Source organism: Pipistrellus kuhlii, unplaced genomic scaffold, assembly GCF_014108245.1.
Source record: "Pipistrellus kuhlii isolate mPipKuh1 unplaced genomic scaffold, mPipKuh1.p scaffold_m20_p_5, whole genome shotgun sequence".
Taxonomy (NCBI): domain Eukaryota; kingdom Metazoa; phylum Chordata; class Mammalia; order Chiroptera; family Vespertilionidae; genus Pipistrellus; species Pipistrellus kuhlii.
In genome coordinates, this window is record NW_023425551.1 from 65,247,509 (window position 1) to 65,274,526 (window position 27,018).

Below are 27,018 nucleotides of genomic sequence, written 5' to 3' on the forward strand. Positions count from 1 at the left end.
TTCACTCGTGGATTCTTTTCTGATGAATCAGATCTTCTTTTAAAACTCCTTTACTCCATTTGTCTACATTTGTCTACCTACTACTTCAGTCTCTCCATCTAGATTTGTGAACGACTCAAGCTAGAGAGAAACCTTCTTAAGAACATCTCTCAAAGGGGATATGACAAATTATTGTAGCAATCCCTACATAAACTATTGCATTTCATAACATAAGGTTATCATTATAAGATGTAAGCCATGAGAAGATATATGGATTCCATGTTATTCATCTTTAGTCTTCTGCTCCTAGCCTGGGGCCACCTCAGCACTGACTAGACCACATGTGTCAAACACAAGGCCCGCGGGCCAAATCCGTCCCGCCAGGCCTTGCAATGTGGCCCGCACCACGCTGTCATCACTGCACTCCGCTGCGTTTCCATCACAATGACAGTTTATGACTGTTCAGTAAACCATTCGGCCCGCGATTTAGGCTGGATTTTAGATTTTGGCCCCTTCTCTGATTGAGTTCGACACCCCTAGACTAGACACTAAATGAGCATTGATGAATAAAGTAATAAGAGAAAGAATGGATGAAATGATTAGAGAAAACAAAGAGGGTTTCTGACTTGTGAATTAAAAAAGTCTGTATTAGTGAAGAATCAGGTAGTGTTCACTGCATTCCTGAAAGTCTCATTTAGATGAAACTATAGAGATCTTTGAACCAGAACGGTCACACATGTGTGTTTTCTGTGACCCTTACAGTTCTGCTTTAAAAAGAATTAAATTTTGGCCTGGCTGGCATGTCTCAGTGGTTGTCAACCAATGAACTAGAAGACCACCATATGATTATCGGTTAGGGCACATGCCCTCGTTGTGAGTTGTGGGCTTGATCACCAGTATGGGGGTGCAGGAGGCAGCCAATCAATGATTCTCTCTCATCATTGATGTTTCTCTCTCTCTCTCTCTCTCTCTCTCTATCTATCTATCTATCTCTATCTCCCTCCCTCTTTCTTCCTCTCTGAAATAAATATTTAAAAAAATTGAATTGTGCCGAAACCGGTTTAGCTCAGTGGTAGAATGCCAGTCTGCGGACTGAAGGGTCCCAGGTTCGATTCCGGTCAAGAGCATATACATTGGTTGCGGGTACATCCCCGGTAGGGGGTGTGCAGGAGGCAGCTGGTTGATGTTTCTCTCTCATCAATGTTTCTAGCTCTCTATCTCTTTCCCTTCCTCTCTGTAAAATAACAATAAAATATATTTTTTTAAAAAATTGAATTGTGTTGTCAGTGTTTGAGGTCATATATTCTACTTGCAAATTTGTGTTTCTTTCTCTTGAATTGCTCAAATGTCTCACTAGTCCTGCAACCATCTTGATTTGTGTGGCAGTCTGTCCCTTTTATTTATTTTATTTTTAACAAAATATTTTGTATTGATTTCAGAGAGGAAGGAAGAGAGAGAGAGAAAGAGAGAGAGAGAGCGCTAGAAACATCAATGATGAGAGAGAATCATTGATTGGCTCCCTCCTACATGCCCCGCACTGGGGGTTGAGCCACAACTGGGGCATGTGTTCTGACTGGAAATTGAACTGTGACCTCCTGGCTCATAGATCAATGCTCAACCACTGAATCATGCAGGCCGGGCAGCCTGTCCCTTCTAGATGAAATTAATGCCTTCTTTGTCAACACAGTCCCACCATGCCTACAAGAAGGAGGCCAAGTGTGAGAGGTCACCTATTGTGCATATATATATATATATATATATCCCTGGCTTACTTCACTTATTTAGGGGATCTGACCTCACAAACATTGGATTTTTTTAAACCCTGATTTACAACATATACCAGTGCATAGGAAGCACTAGGGAGTCTCATAAATGTCGGATTTGACACAGTGGTTCTGGAGAATGGTCTAAGAGTCTGCATTTCTAAGCGGCTCCCAACTAATGCTAATGTTACCATAGGTTGAGTAGTGAGGCCATAACCAACACTTTTGTAAGAACTGATACAATTGATGCTTTTCAAATATTCATTGATTCACAACTGAAATGAGTTATATTCAAAACATTCTAATCAATTACATGGTACTGCAATTGTATAATTAATTAATTTGGCACAGATATTTTTTATTAAGTACCTGTAAATGTCCCAGACACTTTGCTAGATGTCAATGAACAAACACACTGTCCCTGCCCTTGGAGAGCAGTGCAGTGGGAGAGACAACTATTAATTATAAAATTAATGAGGAATATTTGGAAAAACAACAATAGAATAATTAGGTCTGAAGTAAGCTTCAGAATGTACTCTGTTCCCAAAAGATAAATTTGACCTACTCTAGAAAGATGAAGGACTCTTCCCAAGAAGCTGAACTGTAAAGGATAGATCTCTTAACAGCAATGCAGGGGACTACAGAATGCAATGTGGGGCTAGTACCTGAAAAGAAAGGGCAGGATGAGTGGAAGATAGGAAACACGTTCTGAGTGGATGGGGAAAATGAGTATGAGAACATCAGAAACTGAGGCTAGGGAAATACCTTGTAAGTATTTTTGCATGCATCAACTCCACTTAGGGAGCAAAGGAGTACGGTATGCCTTGGAAATTAAATGAATGAAGGCTGTTAAATATGAGTTTGTCTCATTAACAAAAAAAGACTGCAAGCTGCTGGAGATTAGGGCCCATGATATGTTAGCATTTGTGCACCAAACACTAGCTGATTGATATCATCACTAAAGAGCTATGCCTCAGAACAAAAGGTGGGCAGTGTTCTTGAGTTTTCCCTTCATGAGGAGAGTCCTGATATGGGTTATGACAAAAACAAAACAAAACAACAACAAACACTGTTTTTAATGACAGTCACAAATATGCTATATATATATATATATATATATATATATATATATATATATATATATATATATATATATATATATATATATATCTTAAAGATTTCATCTGCATAAGCCCAACTATTTTTTTTTTTATTACAGAACACCAATCGCTTAAATATTTATTTTTAGAAGTTAGAGGTACAGCATCTATTTTTGGTGATGCTTGAAGGTTTATGACTTCCTTGATGCCACTAGGGGGAAAATCTTTGTCTCTGGGCCTAGATGACATGGGGAAAATCATTTTGTCTCTGGGCCTTAGTTTCCTCAGCTTTCAAATCTGTGCCCTAACTCGATGAGTTCCAATTCCTCATTTACTGGATAATTCATTGAATCTATGATGCTTAAGCAAGAATTGTTTGACTAATAAATGATGCTGTTTAGAAAAAAGAAAAAAAAATTCTTCCTTTTTAGAGTATCCTGCATTGAGCCATAGCTGAGGGTACAAATAATGCCAACAGCAATGCTAACAATGAACTCTACATAGAATCTTTCCTAGGATCCTTACTAACAGTTGTTAGCTTGCTCCTTGTGTGAACTTTATAAACAATATTAAATTTCACAACATTCTTTTGGGTATTCCCTGAGTATTATCATATCCTCAGTTTTTGATACATGTTAATCATTTGATACATGTTAATCATTTTATAAACCCACAGAAAACTCTCTGTTAACTGTTGGTTGGTAATATTATTATATTGAAGTCTGAGTCCCAATAAATCTAATACTAGTTTAATACCAGTAAAAAACAAACAAAAAAACAAACAAACAAAAAAACAAGAATTTCCTCCTCTGGTCTTTGTAAAATGTCTTTTGAGATATGGCTTAAAATTCTCAAATTACACTATTTTATTCTTGGCCTTTCCTCCTCCTTGCAGGAGGCTCAGACTTGGGGCATGTTAAAATCACCCCCTCCAAAGACCACTGTCTAAAGGACAGCATAATAGAATTCTTTCTTGCCAATTACTATGTGTTCAGCCTGTTTTAAAAACAAACACTACATCCCTATGTTTACTCACATTTTTCATCTAGAATTGCTTCTTTCTCAACAAGAAATCCACTTCCCCAAAGGGATTAACTATACCCTTCACTTTTTTCAGTACACGGCTCCCAGGTTGTAATGAAAATGTAGCAGAATCTATATTACCACACCATTTTAGACCTCAAAATAAATTCCAGGAACCGAAATTAGAATTGACAAGGAAGCATATTTGTTGTTCTTTCTTCTATTCTTTAAGGGCACAATTAGTTGCTTAGTACTACAGGCAAAATATCAATTTCAATTTTTCAATATCATACTAACTCGAGTAGAATCATAAACCAAATGTCACTTTTGTCACAAAAGACAATGCTGGTGGAATTGTTTTCTCTCCATTCTTTCTCTTCTATAGATTATCAGGGACACTATTCATTTCATTCCAATATGACATATAACAGAAAATAAAATATGACTCTCAACCTCATCAATATTTTTCAATTCCTAGCCTGCCTTTGTTCCACCCAAACTGTTCTATCGGGTCTAGTAATAATTAAGGTCGTTTTTGAACATTCATTTAAAATCTTGCTTGGCATTGACTTGTATTGACATAACCTTCAAACACGTGGTATCTACAGAACGTGTGAAGTGCAATTAACAAGTTTTGCTTGAAAAAGTTTGTGTTTGGTTTGGTTTTTGTTGCAAAACTAGGGCTAAGAAGATGGCGGATGAAGAGCATATTCGGCACTGCATGCTTTACGAGTTCCAATTAGGAAGAAAAGCAAGTGAGGCTGCAAAAAACATCTGTAGTGCTCTTGGTCAAGATGCAATTAGCGCCAGAAAATGCCAGCGTTGGTTTGAGAAATTTTGCGAGGGAAATTTTTCGTTAGATGACAAGAGTGGTCGAGGCCATGTGTCCAATTTTGATCAAGAAGCTCTTCAAGCTCTTTTGGTGCAAAATCCTCAAATTACCCAACAAGAGCTTGCGACAACTTTAAATTGTTCACAAAAAACAATTTCCAATCAATTGCGTGCACTTGGCAAAGTCCAAAAGTTTGGAAAATGGGTTCCTCATGAGTTGACCGACAACAACCGTAATCAAAGAGTCACAATTTGCAGTTCGCTCCTCTCTCGTCAAAACCGTTTGCTGTTTTTAGAGCAAATTGTTACCAGAGATGAAGAATGGGTGCTGTATGTTAATTTGAAAAGGCGGCCTCAATGGTTGGACAAAAATGAGGCTCCGCAGCCCACGCCAAAACCTGACTTGCATGCGAAAAAAGTGATGTGTGTTTGGTGGAATTTTAAAGGAATTCTTCATTATGAACTTTTACCATCTAACCAAACCATTACAAGTGCAGTGTATAGTGCCCAATTGGAAAGGTTAGCCCAAGCTTTAAGAGAAAAAGAACCCGCGCTGATTAATCGGAAGGGCGTAATTCTTCACCACGATAACGCATGACCGCATACTGCAAGAATCACTGCTGAAAACTACGCCAGTTGGAATGGGAAGTTCTCCCTCAACCTGCATATTCTCCTGATATTGCCCCTTCCGATTACCATTTGTTTCGTTCTTTGCAAAACTTTCTTCTTGGAAAAACATTTAATAATGAAGAATGCCTCAAAAATGCATTGACCGAATTTTTTGCATCAAAATCACAAGAATTTTACAACAGAGGGATTAAAATGTTTCCTGAGCGTTGGGCACAAGTAGTAGAAAACAACAGCAACTATATTGTTGATTAAATTTTGTTGTATTGTTTAAATAAATTCGATTTTAAAAAAGTATTAGAAAACGACATTAATTATTACTAGACCTAATAATTCATAAGCAGTTACCCCAAGTTGCAAGAAGCCTACCCCAGATCTCAGGAATGTGTCAACAGATGTGAACTGATGTGTCACAAAAATTTGGAAGATTGTGTTTTAAAAGGAGGGACAGGCATGATTGTGATATAGGGTTAATCAATTCCCCCAGGTCCAGAGAGTCTCTACCAAAACATTGCTTTCTTCTAACTCTATACTCCCAGCATCTTTGAGAATGGTTGGGAGAGGTGCGTAGAAGAGGGAGAGGATGCATGAATGGTTGGCAGGCAGATGAGGTGAGGACTGTAGGTCTACAGGTAATTAGAGGGCTGACTCCAGTATGGTCCCTGCCTCCCAGCAAGTGAACCCTATTCCTTTATAACCCACCTCCCTATACGTTGTTTCAAACGACATTTCAGGAATGATGTAGGCACTTCCAAACTCACACCAGGTGGGTTATACATCTTTAAACTGTTAGCACACTCACTGTTTCCTGTCCCCACTCCTTTTTCTTGCCCCAACTATATAGTCCTGCCAGTCACTGCTCTTGGCCTTAGATTGCAGCCATTCTTTTTTTATATATATAATTTTTTTTATTTATTAAATTATTATCTGTGTACATATTTTAACATTGACCCCCCCACATACCCTCCCTCCCCAGAGTTTTGTGTCCATTAATTGTACTAATATGCATGTATACAAGTCCTTCGGTTGATCTCTTATCTCCCCCAGATCTCCCTACTCTCCCCGGTGTAATTTTACAGTCTGCTTGTTGCTTTACTGTCTTTATATCTATCTTTTGGTTTGTCAGTTTATAATGTTTTTTAATCTCCATAAATGAGTGAGGCCATGTGGTATTTCTCTTTTATTGACTGGCTTATTTCACTCAGCATAATGTTCTCTAGTTCTATCCAGATTGCTGCAAATGATTAGAATTCCTTCTTTTTTATGGCAGCATAGTATTCCATTGTGTAGATGTACCATAGTTTTTTGATCCAATCATCTGCTGATGGGCACCTAGGCTGTTTCCAGATTCTAGCTATTGTATTGTAGATTGTGCTGCTATGAACATAAGGGGGCATATATCCTTTCTGATTGGTGTTTTTAGTTTCTTGGGATATATTCCTAGGAGTGGGATTACTGGGTCAAATGGGAGTTCCATTTTCAGTTTTTTGAGGAAACTCCACACTGTTCTCCACAGTGGTTGCACCAGTCTGCATTCCCACCAGCAGTGCACGAGGGTTCCTTTTTCTCCACAACCTTGCCAACACTTGTCGTTTGTTGATTTGTTGATGTTGGCCATTCTGACAGGTGTGAGATGGTACCGCATTGTTGTTTTGATTTGCATCTCTCGGATAATTAGTGACCTTGAGCATGTTTTCATATGCCTTTTGGCTTTCCTTCTGTCTTCTTTTGAAAATATTCTATTTAGATCCATTGCCCATTTTTTAATTGGATCATTCATCTTCCTTTTATTTATTGATAGTTGTATAAGCTGTTTGTAGATGTTGGAGATTAAACCTTTATCAGTGGTAACATTTGCAAATATGTTCTCCCACACAGTGGGCTTTCTTGTTGTTTTGTTGATGGTTTCTTTTGCTGAAAACTCAATTAATATTTGACAAAGGAGGCACGAATATACAATGGAATCAAGACAGTCTCTTCAATAAATGGTGTTGGGAAAATTGGTCAGATACATGCAAAAGAATGAAACTAGATCACCAACTTACACCATGCACAAAAATAAACTCAAAATGGATACAGGACTTAAACATCAGATGGGAAACCATAAAAATACTAGAAGCATCCACAGGCAACAAAATCTCAGACGTATGCCAAAAGAACTTCTTCACTGATACTGCCCCTAGGGCAATGGAAGCTAAAGAGAAAATAAACAAATGGGACTAGATTGCAGCCATTCTTGAGGGATTCTGACAGCCTTGCTTTGCTGATCCTTATTATAATCTAAGATCTACGCTCTGGAGAATCTACTCCCTGCCTTGTTCCCACTAGAAACACATCCTAACAGCCATGGTACTTCTTTATTCAAATTTCAAACCATAAAATAGGGTATTTACTGATTGCTAAGAAGCCCATAGAAAAATTCTATGTTTGATTATGTATATTAATAGGTTTCAACCACTACAAAGAGTGAATATTTTGAAAACTAGTATAAAATGTTTATAATTCTACCAAATTTGTCTAAGATTTTTATCTTCTAGAAATTGATAAGCTATTAAAATACCATTCAAATGTGAAAGTCATAAAATATATTCCCAGGCATAAAAGAGCTCAGAATGTTTGCCAAATAAAAACCTAACTTTAAAAATTTCTCGAATCAGCCCGGCTATGGTGGCCAGTGGATTGAGTGTCGTCCCATGCACCAAGAGGTTTTGAGTTCAATTCCCAATCATGGCACATGCCTGGGTGGCCAGTTCAATCCCCAGTAGGAGGATGCAGGAGGCAGCCAATCAATAAGTCTCATCTTTGATGTTTCTATCTATCTCCCCCTCTCCTTTCCTCTCTGAAATTAATAAAAATATTTAAAATAATAATTAAAAAAGTTAAAAAAAAGCTTCTGGGATAAAAAAAACTCAGGTAAGAGAAAAAATACACTGAACGCAGCAAAAAATATACAAAGGTAAGGTAAAAAATATTCTAAGTGTTTTTGCCATTAAAAAAAAATCCATAAAAGACCATAGGTAAGAAATAAATTATAACCATAATATGTCAAAAATAAAAATCTAGAAATGGATAATCAACATGATGGTAGATAATAGGGGAGACCAATGGACTTCTCTTCCTATGAGAAGATACACATATTGATAGGGTATCCCAACATGAATGTGGACCCTAAGTGGAGGGCAATAATAACAACAAAATACAATGAATGAATTTTAAATTAGGAAATCAAAACTGTATCTATTGGGTCGGCAAGTAAGTAATTGCGGGTTTCGCACATATATGGCTTCAGTTGAATTTTTAGGTTTGCAGACGTAGTACAAATGTAAAACACATTTTGTTATTTGATAGTTGGCTATTCAGCTGTTAAGCAGTAAAAAAAGTTTTTTGATCTGTTTTGTAGTTTTCGTTTGGCGTTCATTGAAAAATGGAAAATCAAAAGGAACATTTTCATCATATTTTGCTTTTTTATTTCCACAAAGGGAAAAACGCATTGCAAGCTCATAAAAAGTTATGTGCTGTTTATGGTGACGAAGCCTTAAAAGAACGGCAGTGTTAAAATTGGTTTGCCAAATTTCGTTCTGGTGATTTTTCACTCAAAGATGAAAAACGCTCTGGTCGTCCAGTTGAAGTTGATGACGCCCTAATCAAAGCAATAATCAATTCGGACTGTCACAGTACAACACGTGAGATTGCAGAGAAGCTTCATGTATCACATACATGCATTGAAAATCACTTAAAACAACTTGGCTATGTTCCAAAACTCGATACATGGGTTCCTCACGAACTGAAAGAATCACAGTTAACGCACCGCATTAGCAGCTGCGATTTGCTAAAGAAACGTAATGAAAATGATCCATTTTTAAAACGACTGATAACTGGCAATGAAAAATGGGTTGTTTACAACAATATCAAGCGGAAAAGATCGTGGAGCAGGCCAGGTGAACCAACTCAAACAACATCAAAAGCTGATATTCATCAAAAGAAGGTTTTGTTATCAGTTTGGTGGGATTACAAAGGAATTGTCTACTTTGAACTCTTACCACCCAACCGAACGATCAATTCTGATGTCTACATTGAACAACTAACGAAATTAAACAATGCAGTTGAAGAAAAGCGGCCCGAATTGACAAATCGAAAAGGTGTTGTATTCCATCATGACAATGCAAGGCCACACACATCTTTGGTCACTCGGCAAAAATTAATGGAGCTTGGTTGGGATGTTTTGCCACATCCACCATATAGTCCTGACCTTGCACCATCTGATTACTTTTTGTTTCGATCTTTACAAAACTCCTTGAATGGTAAAAATTTCAATAATGATGATGATGTCAAATCGTACCTGATTCAGTTTTTTGCTAATAAAAACCAGAAGTTTTTTGAACGTGGGATTATGATGCTGCCTGAAAGATGGCAAAAGGTCATTGATCAAAATGGGCAATACATTACAGAATAAAGTTATTTAGTTCCATGAAAAAATTGTCTTTGATTTTCTTTAAAAAATCCGCAATTACTTACTTGCCGACCCAATATAAGAATGCAAAACTGAAAAAAAAGGAAGAAATTATAATAAGGGAAAATGTAAAACAATATGGCAGATAAAGGTCATGTAATGAGATAATCTCATATATTAAGAGCAGTCTCTCAAAAAAATTTTTTTTAAAAAAAAGCAAGATCAGAAAATATATGGTCAAGAGACACTGACACTAACAAGAAGACCCACAAAGTTAAAAATAAAAATAAAAATGTTTCTGTCTAACCTGAACCAAAATAAAACTGGAATAAAAATCTTATTATCTTTAAAGTGGAATTTAAGAAAAATATTTTTTAAAAAGACATTATATATTGGTTTAAAAAATGTCAATGAGCAAGAAGATATGCCAATAATAAATTTATATTCTTAAAATACGATTTTAAAGATTTAAGATTTTCTAATACTTTGAGAGCAAGGAGTTGCTTTACACTTCAGTTCAATTTCTTAAGGGCTAAGGAAGTGTTTCAGTGCCTAATAAGAGATAAATAAATATTTTTTAAACAACCTAAGGAAGAGTCCAACTCATAGTCATATCTTCCTTTCCAAAAAGAGATTTCTATTTGATTCACAAAACATGTGGAACATGTGGGCAAATGAGTATTATTATTTATGACTGTATAAAATATCTCAATTGTATTTTAATTGGTCACACAAGGGTAAACTATTAAAAATTTAGCAATCTGAAGAATATTATATTTATACTAGTAGCCCTGCTCATGAATCTGTGCACCAATTGCTCTCTACAGGACCTGACTGCTCCACGCCCCCTGCCCAGAAGCTCTCCAAGGTCCAGAGGCCCATCCACGGCAGGGCATGGGACACTTGCCTCATCACCGTGGTGGTGAAGCAAGCATTCTGCCAGGCTGCTCACACTGCCCACTCTCAGCGGCCACCACTCCCCTTCCCAGGACTGGGGCACTCTGGTGGGGCTGAGAGGACTGGGTTCTGCCATCTTGTGGCTATGGGCACCACCATCTTTGGGACCAAGTGATGTTTAATTTGCATATCACCCTTTTATTAGATAAAATTTTAGTAAAAAAAAAAGGTAAAACAACAATCACATTAAATAAGATGAAACAACACAATGAAAATTTTGCACTGACATTTCAAAATGTGAATCTCCTTGACTATGTAAATAACACACAGTATATAATGCTTTTGCTGCACAGAATGTATAAAAGGATAACAAAACAAAGCAATAAAACAATTAGGTTGAAGAATTTGAAACTGATACTAAAACTTATGTTTTTGTAGGTTAAAAACTGTTGGACAATGGCAATTTCATGTGCCCTATGTGTCAACTTCAAATACTAAAAGACATTAAAAAAAAAAAAAAAAAAAAAAAGCAATAGTGCCCAGTGGGCTTGGCTCAGTGGTTGAGCATTGACCTATGAACCAAGAGGTCATGGTTCAATTCCTGGTCAGGGCACATGCCGGAGTTGCAGGTTCAATCCCCAGTGTGAGGTGTGTAGGAGGCAGCCATCAGTGATTCGCTCATTGATGTTTCCATCTCTTTCTCCCTTTCCCTTCCTCTCAGAAATGAATAAAAATATATGTTTTTTAAAAAGCAATAGTAATAAAAGATTAGACAAGGAACTGTGCTCAAAGGTAAACTATATACGTACATACATACATACATACATATATAGTATATGTATGTGTATAGATGTATATAGACTCAATTTATGCAAAGATATTGTAAATGCTGCCATCAGGGTTTCCACTATATTTCAGGGTCCATAACTGCCTCCTTCCACAAGACCAGGCCCTCAGCTGAGATGACATCCTGAAGCTGAGTTATTTGACCCCCTACCCACAAGGTGACCCATTGCCAATAACTTGCTGCTAAGGTCAATCAAAGGTCAGCTCCTTTGTCCCAGTGGAGGATAACTTTACAATTTATACTCCAGACCCCTCTCCCTGTGAATTAGGAGTCTTTGACCTTCCCAATTAGGACTTCTCCCTCCATTACAGAGCACACCCTCCATAAATCAGAAAAGCCTGAACCCCTGCCTCAGGCTCGGTCTCTAAGGAAACTGATCTAAGATACCATGCCGTGGGGAAGGAGCAGGGGCACCTGAGGGCTGTAAAATACAAGGATCTCATTTTTCCTGAATGCCTCCATCTGCACAGGGTGCCAACGGATGGCAATTTATTTCCTCTATGCCTGCAAAACGCAACCATGGTCAATAAATTGTAAGGGACCAGCATGTTATTTTACAACAGCTTTAAAACTCATCTTTCTCCCAATAGACCCCCACCCCTAAAAAATATCATCCAGCCTGCTCCCTACCACACATCTCTTTACAATCAATAAATGCTGAATTTTTTAAATGATTTCATTGAAGGTGTTACAATGACAATTTTCAGCTAAATGATAACAAATGAATGGAGTGACAGATGCGTAAGCAATTGATTGCTCCCAGTTTCCTGGAAGAAATTTAAGTCAACTGTTTGTGATTAAATTAGCGCATTTGGAAAATGATGGCTGGCAATTAGAGAACCTGAAACATGCCTGCTTTCAAATGCCAGCCCATCAAAGCATCTATTGAGTCGAAGTGTTCTTTTTCCCTGTATTGAAGAACTTAATATGATTGATACTTCATTTCTCAGAACTGTTTCTCTTAATATACCTGCAAGCTCACTTTCATTTTTCAATGTTAAAAGTCCAATTAATTTGCATTTAACCATTGTGAACAGAATGTTCTTTATGAACATATTATACAAATTCATCCAATTTGAAAACAATTTGGCATAGGCAAATAGTGCCCTGTTCTTGTTTTCTGAAAAATCATTAAACGTTAAAAAGCAATTTTGAATGTATAAAGCTTTTTCTCCCATTCCACCCACCTCGACGGCTTTCTATTCTACCGCATCGTAACAGTTATCCATTTCCCATTAACTCCAAAAGTTGCCAGAAAGTTTTAGAACTGAGAGCAAGACAGTTTATCTCTGTAAAAATAGAAAACAAATTACCTTGGCTTATTCACACAGAAGAGATTTCTAATTATGTAGACAAGAAACCAACAGACATTATTAATGAGGAGGATAAAAGAAGGTATCACCTCCCAACTTCCAGGTGGCTTTTTTCAGTAAACGGAGCTGCCTCCATAAATTTTTCAGAGTATTAGATGGAGAGTGGTTCTCTTCGCCTTTGCAACTGTGGCAGTCAAAAGAAGGTTGGAGCCTGGGGTGAAATGTGAAAAGCATTGTGGTCCTTGAGAAACCCAGGCTCTGCCTATACCTCCCAATGCCCTGGAGGGGGGGGAGAATCACTTTGTATCTTTAGTGTTCAGGTTCCTCATCTGCAGATGTCATCTACAGACCTCAGGGAGATGGTGCTTCTGTTTGACAGATGAAAGCCTAGAATCCTACCGTGTTTCCCCCAAAATAAGACATCCTCCGAAAATAAGACCTAGCGCAACTTTGGGAGAAAAAAATTAATACAAGAAACTGTCTTATTTTCGGGGAAACAGGGTAGGATGGTGATGTGGCAAAAGTGGTGATGCCATTTCATGGCTAGATGTTTGTTTTTTTCTTTGGTGGGGGGTGAAGTTTCTTAAGGAAAATTAGTGTAGTATCAGCTTTGATATTAGTTTTGTATGATCTTTTACAAATGATTGATACTTGCTGAGCCTTAGTTTCTTCATATGTGGATAAAACCCCTTCAAGTGGATAAAACCCCTTGAGATTATTTTAAAAATTAAATAAAATACTGTCTGTAAAGTAAGTGGCACATTTCCTACTTTTTCTAAATATTAATTTCTTCCTGACAAAATCTCATTAACCCTCTCACTTCACCCCATGCTTCTTCTCACAAGTGCAATAATCCATTAGGTCCAGAGATGCACAAGTTGTTTGGCAGTCTTACTTAAAACTACACTTCCTGATTTCACTTGCTTCTCCAATACACCAGCCTCCTTGCATTTTCTCAAGCCTGCTCTGTCCCTTGTCTTGCCTGCCTATGAACCTTCCCCAAAGCTGTTCCTTCTAACTGAAATGCTTAGCCTGTCCCCAACCTTTGCTTCTTTTCGGTTCTTCATGAAGTCTTTCCTGATTCATCAGACTAGATCAGGACATTTGTTATAGGTACTCACCAATACTTGATCATCTCCCACATGGCAGTTGGTCACAGTTAAGTGGTGAATTTTTGCTTATTTGTTTAATTCCTATTTTTCTCAAATACAGAATAAATCTCTAGCAAAGGCCCCTTATGTTTTAATGTCCTTGCTTTTCAGGGCATGCTCAGCATAGACACAGTGCTTTGTAAATAACTGATACTCAATAAATCTTTATGAAATGAACTAGAGGCCCAGTACATGAAATTTGTACTTGAGGAGGTATCCCTCAGCCCACCTGCACCCTCTCCAATCCAGGACCCTGGGCTCCTAACTGCTTGCTTGACTGCCTGCCTGATCATCCCTAACCACTCTGGTCTGCCTGCCTGATCACCCCTAAATACTCTGCCTGTCTGCCTGATTGCCCCTAACTGCTCTCCCCTGACAGTCTGATGGCCACTAACCACCTCTCCCTCAGCTCCCGCCACTGTGGCTTTAGAAGGATGTCCAGAAGACATCCAATCTAATTAGCATATTACCCTTTTATTAGTATAAATAAATGATAGTGTTATGTCAGTTTCCTGACTCTAGGGTTCCTATACTTAATGTTGGAATAAAAATGTTGCAAAGTCAAAGTTTTTTGTTATTTATAGGAAATTAGACAAGGTTTTTATAAACTTGAACCAAATCACTTAACTTAATATTTATTTTCTCAAATTAAAAATTATAACCTGTGTATCTCAAAGAGTGTTTTCTTTATTCTTCAAATATATTTTAAAATATGATTCACATATTTAGATATAAATATTTATAGATTTCATTTAAAAAACAAAATTTATTTCAAAGTGCCCTCAGTCTTTGAACAGCAGATGGGAGTTAGAACTACTTCAGATTTTCCAGCTACATCATAATCTACCTTAAATTCTTTCGATTGATCTCTGTTAAAAATATTAGAAGAAGCCTTAAAAAATTGTGACTAAAAAAGTTAACCCAGGTTAGAAATATGCCTATACTATGACTAGCTTAACTCATTTATTGGATTTATCTAGCTATACAAAGTCATTCTCTAACTATGTAATGATAGTAACAAAATATTCTCAATAATGGTAAAAACATAAACTTTCCAAATTAGGGGTGTCGAACTCAATCAGAGAAGGGGCCAAAACCTAAAATCCAGCCTAAATCGCGGGCCGAATGGTTTACTGAAGAGTCATAAACTGTCATTGTGATAGAAACGCAGCAGAGTGCAGTGATGACAGCACGGTGCGGGCCACATTGCAAGGCCTGGCGGGACGGATTTGGCCCGCAGGTCTTGTGTTTGACACATGTGTTCCAAATGGATTAAATTTAAAAATAAATAAGCATGAGAAAAAATGGAGACAAATGGGGAGGTGTTGGGAGATGGGAGGAAAAATTGAAGGGATTAAGAAGTACAAATTGGTTGTTACAAAATAGTCATGGGGATATAAAGTACAGCATAAGTATAGTCAATAATACTATAATAACTATGTAAGAGAGGGGTGTATGATTTATTGGAATGATCACTTAGTCATGTAATATCTAATATGTAATATCTAATCATTGGGGTATATAACTGAAACTAACATAATAATGTATGTCAACTATAATTAAAAATTAAAAATTATAAAAATGAAAAAAATAGAGAAAAAGAATATGAATGAGAAAAGTCACCACTTATAGAGTAAAATATTCAATAAGTTTGCAGGAAGGATGCTCATGATATAGGAAACAGGCTAAAGTCAGTTTAGGGAGAGACCCGGCTCTCTCACCCATCCTGGGTATTAAAAGTTCTTTCCTTTCTTCAGTCTCCTGTCTCATTCACACAGCGCCACTACCATGAAACCTCAGCAGCAATTCCAAAGCCGGTGTGCCAACCCCCCGACACCCTATGATATGAAAATAAGACACAATAGGACCCAACTCCCCCAAAAAGAGGACTGTCCATTACCATTGCTTTTCTTTCATATTCTTAAACTCTGTATTCCTCATTCATAATACATTTTGCTCTGTAGGTTCCCTGGCTATTCTAACAGATGTTCCACCCTTGGCTTATTATAAATGAAGTGATCCTTTACATAGAAAAGATAAATAATGATTAGAATTGGAATGGAAATACCTCTATTTTCCTCACTCTCTGCTCACTTTTTTTTTCTTATCACAGACAAGTTATATTTTCTCTTTATTGTTAATATATAATCTCAAGAGCAGCTGCTTGCAAAAGAGATTAATGAAAACTCATCAGTAAATATTCTGTTAGCATATCATAAAGATGAAACACATTTCAGGTAAAATTATTTCTCTTTTTTAGCAAGAACATAATTCTGACATAAAGGATTGTTATATTTTAACATCTCTTTTTATGAAAAAAAGCACTATAATATCTTAAAAAGTAAATAGTAAGAAAGTACATGTTGGCAGCTGTCTTATTTTTTTAATGACATAGTGCACTGGAAAAATTATATGTACCCTCTGATTCAGTAAGTCCATAAATACTGGATGTATAAAACTCAGCCCAATTGTAAATGTTGCAATCACATGTGGACAATATCAATTAAGAACTCAACCTAACAATCCATAACCTATTCTAATAAAAAAAAATCCCGTGACTTAAGTTAATATGTATATTATTTCACAATTGTACTTCCTTTTAGTTATTAGGGGGTCTTATTAGGGAGGGGGTTGACAAACACAATTATAAGTAAGCACACTTATAATCATGTCAGTATAAACAGTTTTCCTTTATGAAGTCATTTTTTATATTACAGTTCATTTCTCATGCTGAATTATTAGAGAATTAAAAAAAAAAGTGAAAAAGTGTGCTATCATAGAGAAGCACAGGATTTTTGCTGAGGAAAAATCTTTAAGATCACCCAGTTCAGTGGAAGTCCTGAGTTTAGAAGTTTTAAATGAATCTCAGAAACTGAGATTTTTCTAAAGCTCTTTACATAATTTTCATGTTATCAGCCCAGTTTAGATTCTAGATCAAGAGTTTTGGAACCAAACCATAATAAACTATTATAGACAAGGGAAAAGAAACCCACAAAAAAGAGTGAAGTATGTAATACACAGCATTTATGTAAATTTAATTATAGGCACACAAAATAGCACAAGTTTGAAAGAAAATATACAAACAAAAAAATGCATTGGTATAGTTAACAGTGGGGAAGAAAGCAGAGTAAGTAATGAGAATGAAAGGGAATACGTATGTGAAGAAATTGGAAGCTTTAAAGTAGGGGTGTCGAACTCAATCAGAGAAGGGGCCAAAATCTAAAATCCAGCCTAAATCGCGGGCCGAATGGTTTACTGAACAGTCATAAACTGTCATTGTGATGGAAACGCAGCGGAGTGCAGTGATGACAGCGTGGTGCGGGCCACATTGCAAGGCCTGGCGGGACGGATTTGGCCCGCGGGCCTTGTGTTTGACACATGTGCTTTAAAGGAATGAAAAGGCATTTTAGATAAAATTAACATCCTTCTAGTCAGGTTGATGGATTGTTTCTTCATTCCAGCACCAAATTCTACAAATAATAGCTGGCAAGCTGAAAACTATATAAAACTGGGTACTTAAGTCAGAACATGAAAGTTTTACTTGCACATGCTGCTCAATGCTGGTTAGAATCAATCCTATAACACTATTTTTATTGTTATTTTACATGTAAAGAAGCTAAAGCAAGAGTTTGAATTACTTTTCCAAATATAGGCATAAAAATTCCATTTATTCAACAAAATTAATCTAGCAAGTAATGTCTTATTATAGAGTCTGCAGATGAATTTTTAATTGCATCTTACTGTAGGTAGAATAAGTATAGGTATACTTACTAATCAAACCAGGATATTTCTACATGAAGAAAAGGGACACTAAAAATAATTTAATTCATGTAGTTATAAAAATATTGATAGATTGATTGAAGTGGTTTGTTACTATAAAATATATCTTTTCAAAAAAACTATTATTTTTAAAATATATTTTAATTGATTTCAGAGAGGGATAGAGGGATAGAAACATCAGTTATGAGAGAGAATTACTGACTGGCTGCCTCCTGTACACTATTACTAAAAATCAAATTTTAAAAATAAGAAAAACACATATTTTGGTATACTTTTTAAAACTGGCTCGGCCATATCAGGACACATGGTGGTCCTTCATAGGAAAATACGTTTTCCTCTCTCGGTGTGAGACCTTGAAGTGTTGCCCTGACCTCTAGCCTTAATGATAGCAACCTGGGGCAGGCCACAAGCGGGAGTGGGAGAAGGATGGTCAGGACTGGGAGGGATGCTGGGCAGGAAGAATAGAGGTAGAAGATGAATACTCTCTCATGCTCTGAAGTGAAAGCTATAGTGAAAGAAGTGAAGTAAAATGACTGCACAGTCACCAACGAAGCCCCAAATACTATAATTTTGAAAACAGAAAGAGATGTTCTCAGAATAACTGTGTATTTTCTCATGGGGCTTCAAAGCTGTCTATCTATAGTCTATTCTTTCCTATAAAAACCTCTCAAGCTTTCCCTGTAAATAGAGTCTTTATGAGTATGAAATCCCAGCCTTTCTCTTGCCAACAGGTCAGAAAAGTCATCTAGATTGTGAGGGCTTAGTACTCACTCCTTCCAGTTCTATTCAGGGACTGACCATGTGTTGTCTTTGTTGGTGGAAATTTAGAGAGACTCAGAGGAGACAAGGATAGGAAATAACTTCCTGTATACATGGCCTGTAGTTGTGCTCAATAAAAGAAAGAAAATATGCTCAATAAAAGTTGAGATAAGAAAAGAGAAAAAAGTAAACTAAACTGAGTTCTTTCTGGTAATTTGGGATGTGAAAGTAGGCCAGAAAAAAATAGAATTTGAGGTTGACTTAAAAAGACAGGGGTAGCTTAGATTATGAGAGTAGAAGATAGGAGAAATGCGGCAGAGGATGGAGAAAATAATAACAGTTAGGGAAAGCAATAAACTTTCTACTTCTGTCCATTATATATATGTTAGGTTTCTTACCTGAGGGCAAAGAAGTAGTTAAGCCTCTCAAGGCAATGTATTACTGCTGCTTAGGAAGAGAAATCTTTTCAAATGGAATGAGTTCTCAGAAGTAGAGTGTGGATTCCTTGAATCTAGACCTTCATCTAGACATAAACAACTGTGTTGTGGATGGCAGTTCATGAGCTTTGAAATTAAAAAATTTAAATGCATTGCAAAATGGAGGGGAAATTGGCAAAATGACTATGGGTGAGACATGATTTTAAAATAGTAATCCCAGCGTCTACGGCCATACCACCCTGAATGCGCCCGATCTCGTCTAAAATAGTAATCCCACATACCTAGACACACATTACCTTTCTACATTATTGTTTCAGTGATTATATGTAGTCCACTGCATAATATATTAAAAAAAAATACGGGAAGTTATCTTAAGTTTTGATAGGCAAAGTTTTGATTTGCAGGATCCTCGACTTCAAATTTAGCCTCTGTCCCTGCTTCTCTTTGCCTGTGGACTCTTTCTGGGGACTGACACACCCCTTCCTCAGGAACAGCCCTCAAATGATGACTGGTAGGATTCCCTTTTCCCAGCTCATATCACCTAAATCTGGACTGTGTGTTCTACACTGTCTCTCAGAGTGCCCCAGTAAACTCAAGTTCAGGTTATGTATAGCAGTCACCTGCTTAATGACACACCCTTTATTAGATGTCTTTTCAGTTTCCCACTCCCCTAACTGGTATTTCCTGGAACTACCTCCCAAATGAACTACCAATGTATGAATCCTCTTCTTAGGAAACCCAAACTAAGATACAATGGATTCTCATTATCCTCAGTAGTTATGTTCTCTAAAGTCATTGCAAACACAGAATTAGAAATACATTGAACCATTGCTCCAAGGGGAAATATAGGATTGCGTTCCTACAATAATATTTTCATCAAATGATTAAACGTAACCTTGTTTTATGTGTGTTCCTTTTCAAAGACACCTTGAGTTTTGATTTATTAACATGGAACTCACAGCCAACAGCAATCTGACTCATACCTAAAGGAAGCTTACCAGAGATGCGTATTTTCTGTTAGTCACATCATAGCTTTCTTGCACTTAGAAAACACTAGGCAGCACTTTAGCACTCTGCTTTGTCACCATTTTAAACAGCAAAACAACAAGCACAAACATCAAAACACATAGTGCTAAATAGATTCTGAAAAGGACAATTGTTTACAGCATGAAAGCTGAAACAAGAAGGCAGGACATCACCTTGTTCAACTTCCAACAGGAATATGCTGGAAAACAAATCAGTTTCACTAAAAGAAAGATGTTGACAGGAAGGCTGGTCAACAATCTTAATTGCTCTAACCACTCACCCTTTAGTTGAGACATTGTTAGCAGAAGCAGCCTCCACCTTTTTTGTCCCATGTGAGTTTCTGTTATTTCCTGCCTAAGGGCTACATGTAAATTTCTTTTTATATTGCCTAAGATGTTTTCCCCAAAGCCTTAATAAAAGGGGATGGCAGGGCCAGAGCAACTAGTACTTCTCTCACTAGTGTTGGGCTACCATTTGGCCCCCCATATCACCAAGTTGAATTTCTTCAAGCCTCAAGTCTTTTCATTTGTTTGTGGGCCTTCTCCAGAACCCGAACCCTGAATTGGAACTCTTTCCACGCAGGTTGTGAAAGAGATTCCTACAGGAATATGTCCACAAATGACCACAAAAATGTAGCAAATATTGACTTGAGGATCATGGATAAATTTTAGCAAGTAGGCAAATTCATAAATGAACTCGTGGAGTTTCCTATAGGAAAGGAAGTAGGAACTGGAGCGTAGAGAAGGTTATGCAGGGTATCCAAACTGATGGTTCTGAGATAGCCTCACAAAGTTTACTTGCTCCCAGTATGCAGACAGCGATGCTTTCCCATGCATGCTATAGAGGCTCAGAAATAGCTAACATAGAGTCAATGCAGGCATGCCCTGCATCTGAAGAAAGAAGAATGCAGCAATGTGTTATTTATGATTATTACACCAGACAAGACTGAGGACACCCCAGTGGATACCAAAGTCCACAAATAGCAGAAAAAGATCAGATCCTCCTGCCTTCACATTCCCACCCCACCTATGTTCCGATGCCATCGAACTCAATAAGCTTGTTGAAAATTGGATGAGGCCTTCAAAAGGGGAAGATTCTCGATTGAAATTGTACTCAATGCACTGAAAACCGCATAAATTGACTCAGATTTAGTTTCTTAAATCTGCTTAAAATAGAAATAATCCTAAATATTGAAGCATTGTGTATTCTTACTGAAGAAATTGAGTTCATTTGGGAGGTAGTTCTAGGAAATACCAGTTAGGTGAGTGGGAAACTGAAAAAACATCTAATAAAGGGTGTGTCATTAAGCAGATGACTGCTATACATAACCTGAACTTGAATTTACTGGGACATTCTGGGAGACAGTATAGCAGTAATTATGTGTTAAATCCTATAAAGTGAAAAATACCACATCAGCATCTTACATCCTATATAAACACTAAGACAATCACAACAAATAAACATGAGATAACTTACAATATGCATGAGATACCTTGGCACTGGCAAGGATTATAGAAATTGAAAAGAGAAAAATACTATGCTGAATGTTGATGCATAGGGAAACCACAGGGGAGGATGGATAATCTGACTAGGTCATAAAGTACAAGAATGAATGGTTTGCATAAGTAAGGAGAAAACACAGGAAGGTAGTTTACATATAGAGAATGCAAATGAGTAGGTTGAACAGTAACAAATCCCTAAAGTGTGCCTGGAGGGAAATCAGTAGATCATTTAAAGTAAAGCAGAATGCTAATAAAGAATAGTGAGGGAATACAATATGACAGACTTAACAAAAGAATCCATTGAACTTGATGAATGACTCACTATAGGAAAAAAAGCATAAAAAGCATAATAGATGAATCAAGTTCTGAAGTTGGAGAGTGAAAACTGTGGTGCCAATGACAGAAGTGGGGAAACTAGAGCAGAACTAGTTTGAGGCAAAATAAGTGGTGAGTTTGAGTTGACAATGTGACATTACAGGGGAAATGACAAGTAAGCAGCTGAAGTTATAAAATATGATATCAGAGGAGAAGCAGAATTGAAAATGTATATTTGAGAAATATCAGTACTAAGATTAATCATGGTAGCCTATGAGTGGGTGACTTGAAGTGATGCAATTAGAGAGAAAAGGTGGAGGAGTTTCCACAAAGAAAACAAAGAAGGTGCAGTCTGAGAATAGAAACATACTTGTTATTCCAGGAGAAGAGCAAGAAGAAAAATTCAAGAGTTTATGATCCAATGTGTCAATTGCTACACGGGATAAAAGTTAGAGGACTGGAGCAATTCAGCTGAGTTTGATGACAAGCAATTTATGCTTGAGAGAGCAATTTTAGGAAAGTGGTTGGGGTGAAAGAAAGAATGCTTTCAAAATGGGTTCAAGAGTCTATGGAGGGGAATGGTGATAATGACCATTGATCACTCTGAGAGAAAGAAATCTTGAAATTACTAGGTTTGCAGCATCATCAAGGCAAATGATGGGGAAGTGTTTCATTTTGTTTTCTTTTTTGAGGTTTCTACACACACAAAAAAAGGGTTCCAGTGGGAAAAGACCAAATGAAGATTTAAGAAAATTATGGAAATGACACTGGGAAAGCTTATTAATAACAAGACCTAACTCATGTGGTTCTTGTTCTCTCCCAGACACTGTTCTCAGTGATTTTCACATATTAGTACACTTTAACCTCCTAATAGTCTAATAAGATAGATACTATCATCATCCTCATTTTACTGATTAATAAATAGAGGTACAGGGAGGCTAAATAACTTACCGAGTATCACCATCTGGCAAGAGGTCAATAAATGAGTGCAGAAATACAGACATCATGCTTGCATTTTATGGGTTAGTTACTTTTAAAGATTAAAGAGTAATGCCTCTCTTTATGAGACTTTTCTTTAGGAGAAAAGAAAAGATAGACTGGCTTATTCTAAGATGAAAAGGTAAGTACCTGAGCAAAAATGGTATGACATCATATGATAGAGCTCTATCTTGAAAGTAAGAGAAGAGGGTAGGGATTAGAGCACATGTGTCAAACACAAGGCCCGCAGGCCAAATCCGTCCCGCCAGGCCTTGCAATGTGGCCCGCACCACGCTGTCATCACTGCACTCCGCTGCGTTTCCATCACAATGACAGTTTATGACTGTTCAGTAAACCATTCGGCCCACGATTTAGGCTGGATTTTAGATTTTGGCCCCTTCTCTGATTGAGTTTGACACCCCTAGATTAGAGTAAGGATTCAGGAAACACAGAGCCTGATGAAAATAGAGATGAGAGAAGTGCACACCAGATTCAGCAGGAGAATAGAATCTGTTACACACTTTCTGTAGACCCAGTTAATGAGGGACCATCAAAAATAGTTAAGCCAAATTCATTGTGGCTCTTCTGGGGGAATGGTGGGAAAATTATAGTTTGCAGACAAGCCTAGCAGATAAAGCTGTAAAATTAGGCCTAGGAATGACATTATGGCACCGGAGAAAAGTTAATTTAGATGCAAGACTATGTTTTATAATGGCAGGCAAGAAGATATCTCTAATAATAAAAATAAGTCTTAATAACAGTATGCTCTTGGACAATATTTATAACAAGTTGGTAAAAATAGATATCAAATTGGGTAATTTGTATATATTTAATAGGGATAATTGAAGTATAAGACTAAGCAATTTAATCTTCATCAATAAATATTATCTTATTATTATTTCAGATATAAATGTTTCTTTATTCAATATCAATAAATCTCAGACTCTGAAAGACAAATTTTATCATGAAGATTGTGTAGACTGAATATAATTTTACAACCTCAAATGATTTTTCTCATATTGTTTTTCACAGTCTGACCAAGCACAGGCTAACATGTGGATGAAATATTGTCTTTATCCTTGCTGAATAACTCCAGAAAACAACCAAAATACTTTTTAAAAGAACTATTTGACGCAATCAATGCATATAAAATATAATAATAACCCAATCATAGATGGCAATTTATAATAAGTTTGTATACTTTTAGTAGAATTATTAACTCAAATTAATAGCTAAATGCATTTCATAGATGTTAGTAAGCATTAAATCTGAAAGAATTTTAAATAACTTACAATCATTAAAAATAATATATTTTCTCTGAAATACTTTTTTTCTACACCAAAAGTTGGAAACAAATAAAGCTCATAAAAATGTCATTCTGAACATTGCCCAAAAATATTTTGTGTGTGGAAAATGATTACTTAGAATGTTTAATTCCGGGTTCATCATTCAGTTGTGATAGATGCTACTAAATATAAACAGCACATTTTCCCTCATATAATTGTGTTTACTTTTTAGACAATTGTCTGTGTTTAAACTGGGCTTATAAACATCTTTTAATAATTCAGGGCCCAAGTAATATTGTTCTACTACATTCTGGGGTATATGGCCTTGACTGTTTTTTAAGTGTAGAGGTATATTCCTAAGTTATAGAGAATTTGCTAAATAAATGTTTTTAAACAATGTTTTGAATTAAGAAACAACAACAATATTTAATTGCAGGTTGATTTCGACAAGTCAACTCTTTCAGGAAATGTTCAGGGTCTGAGAGTTTGTCCATGCCAGGCTGACCTTCCAGTAATGCTCAGAAGAGCAAAGGACACATATTTGTAAGCCAGGGTGGTATTGGTCCCTTGCTTCTAACAGGATCTTTAAGAGTGTGTTCCAAAGCCAACTCTAAGTATTTTGCTTGTTTTTAAAATATATGTGCAAAGTTTTAGGTGCTGAACATCTCATTATTGTTTATATCCTGATCAGTATAAAGTATGAGGCAGTTAGACACATTTTACAGATACCTGCTGAAATTCTAAGTATTTCTTCCCCTATTGAGTGCAAGTGTAAGGGCTTCCTTCTCAAGGCATTGTAAATTAAAGAAGCTTTTTAAGAACATTAAACTAAGATCGGAAGATAAATTAATAATGGGATATTAAAAGGCTTCAGAAAATTTCTTGGGATTTCCACCCTAGGTTAGAACAAAAAACAATAAGGAATGCAAATAAGGAAATGACTTTTAAAGGAAAGACAAATATTAAATAGTTTCCCAAGGTCAATTATTATCTTTTTGTAAGGTCCTGTGCTTTAATATGAATATTTAATATTCTTAATATACTTAAATATCCTTAATATATTTCCTCCATACTTAAGCTTTAAAAGTTAAGCCCAAAGAAGGTTCACAGCACAGAATAGTTCCCATTTCAGCAGGGAGTTCTCACCTTGTTATATGCCTTGTGACTAAACAGAGTGTGGGAAGTCTCCTGTTGGTCAGTCAGTGAGAAGGAGGACAAATGACTGAAGGGTCCAGGGGTAAGACAGTCAGCATGTGAGAGAGTCTGTGGATTCAGCAGGGACTTAGCAGGAGGATAGAGTCTAGTCTGATATAAAGGATGGAGAGAAACAGGCTTGTAAGGGACTGTCACATCCTGGGAAGAAGAAAGGCATAAAGAGTATATTAGTGGACGGAAGTCAAACTCGCTTGGAATTAAGTCTAAATATTATAGATGCTATGTCAGAATTTCTTACTAATAAGAAGAAAACCTCATACTCAGGTCCCTTACAAGGCATCTGCTTCCATAGCATATTGTCTCCTTCAATAATTCCTGTCTATCTCCCATCTCTAGCCACTTCTACAGAACTAAACAAATGCCTTCAGCATCTCCTAAAGGATGCCAAATTTGTAATATTTGAAAGTACAGAGAGGGAAAATGTTTAAGGGAGAAGAGAGCTTGTCCCAAAAGGGGTAGATGGGATTAGAAAGCATTTGTTGAAGATGTAGGTAACAGTGGAAATTAATTTAAAGGTGCTTGAGATTAGGTCTGGAAGAAATTGGGGGAGAAAAGCGAGAGCACTGCAGAGGATATAAATGTGTGATCAGGGGCAAAAATAGTGGTTTATTCATGGTACAGTAAGTTGTTGAGTTGGGCTAAGTCTGAACCAAGGATAGGCAGAGGTGAGTCTAGAATGAATGAATATAAATGAATGAGGTCTTTAATTCCAGGCAAAGTGTTATTATGGAGAGGAAGTGAAGTTATAGCAAACAGATGAGTTCAGCTGGAGAGTTAATGAGGTCTAACTTGAGTGGGTCTTTAACCAGGAAAAGGGAATATTGCAAACGACTTTGAGGAAGTATGAATTACCAGATGAGGCCATGATTATGTGAAAGGAGCAAGGAAGCCATGGTAGGAAGTCTTGAACTTACAAATTAAAGTTGCAAAGAGAGTCTCTCTAATATCTATAAAAGAGAGGGGCTATTTTTTCCCCTGACATATAAGTTCCTCTTATATTTCAAGCTGAATCCATTTTGCCATTTTAGAAACGATTGAATGGTTTTCTAAAATTTATGCTGAATGTGTTGACTGTATCAATAGATGTGCCCTCCCCTCCATCACCCCCCTTTTTTATATTTTTATTTATTTCAGAGAGGAAGGGAAAGGGAGAGAGATAGAAACACCAATGGTGATAATCATTGATCAGATGCCTCCTGCATGCCCCCCACTGGGGATCAAGCCCACAACCTTGGCATGTGCCCTGACTGGGAATCCAACAGTGACTTCCTGGCTCATGGGTCAATGCTCAATCACTAAACCACGCCTGCCAGGTTCCTACCACCCTTTTTAAAGCAACTGATTCAAAACTTTGCAAACTAAACTCTCAGAAAATTTAAACAGATTAGAAAATTATAATTCTAATGTATTTATTTATAGAATTAAGGGATTTAAACCCTCTGTACCTTGAAATGGTAACTGTGTTTTATTTTTATTAGGTTCTTGTTTATGCTTCAAGTGTTTATTTTACATATCAAGCAAATGCAAATAATTTCACACATACACATGACATACATACATTATTCTTAAAAAAAATTAGCACCATATGCACAATATCCTGTATTTTATTTGTTTGGATTTTTTTCCTACTTAACAGCTTTGGAATACTTCTATGTCAGAACATGGAAGCTTTAGATTTCCTACTGAGACACATTATTGAGTTATCTCATTGATTATAATTGTCATTCAGTTAATTCTCT

General features: G+C 36.7%; 1 protein-coding gene across 6 annotated transcripts in view; it reads right to left on the reverse strand.

Annotated features, from left to right (window-relative positions):
- The window catches only part of LOC118706153 (muscular LMNA interacting protein), a 241,572-nt gene that overhangs the window by 14,161 nt on the left and 200,393 nt on the right, over positions 1-27,018 (reverse strand). For 3 of the 6 annotated variants that reach the window (XM_045572966.1, XM_045572965.1, XM_045572967.1), the window contains one exon: positions 25,211-25,417. The exons of the other annotated variants lie outside the window; for them this stretch is intronic. In XM_045572966.1, coding sequence (XP_045428922.1) covers positions 25,211-25,417 — 207 coding nt within the window. The remainder of the gene's footprint in view (positions 1-25,210; positions 25,418-27,018) is intronic. 6 annotated transcript variants of the gene reach the window in all.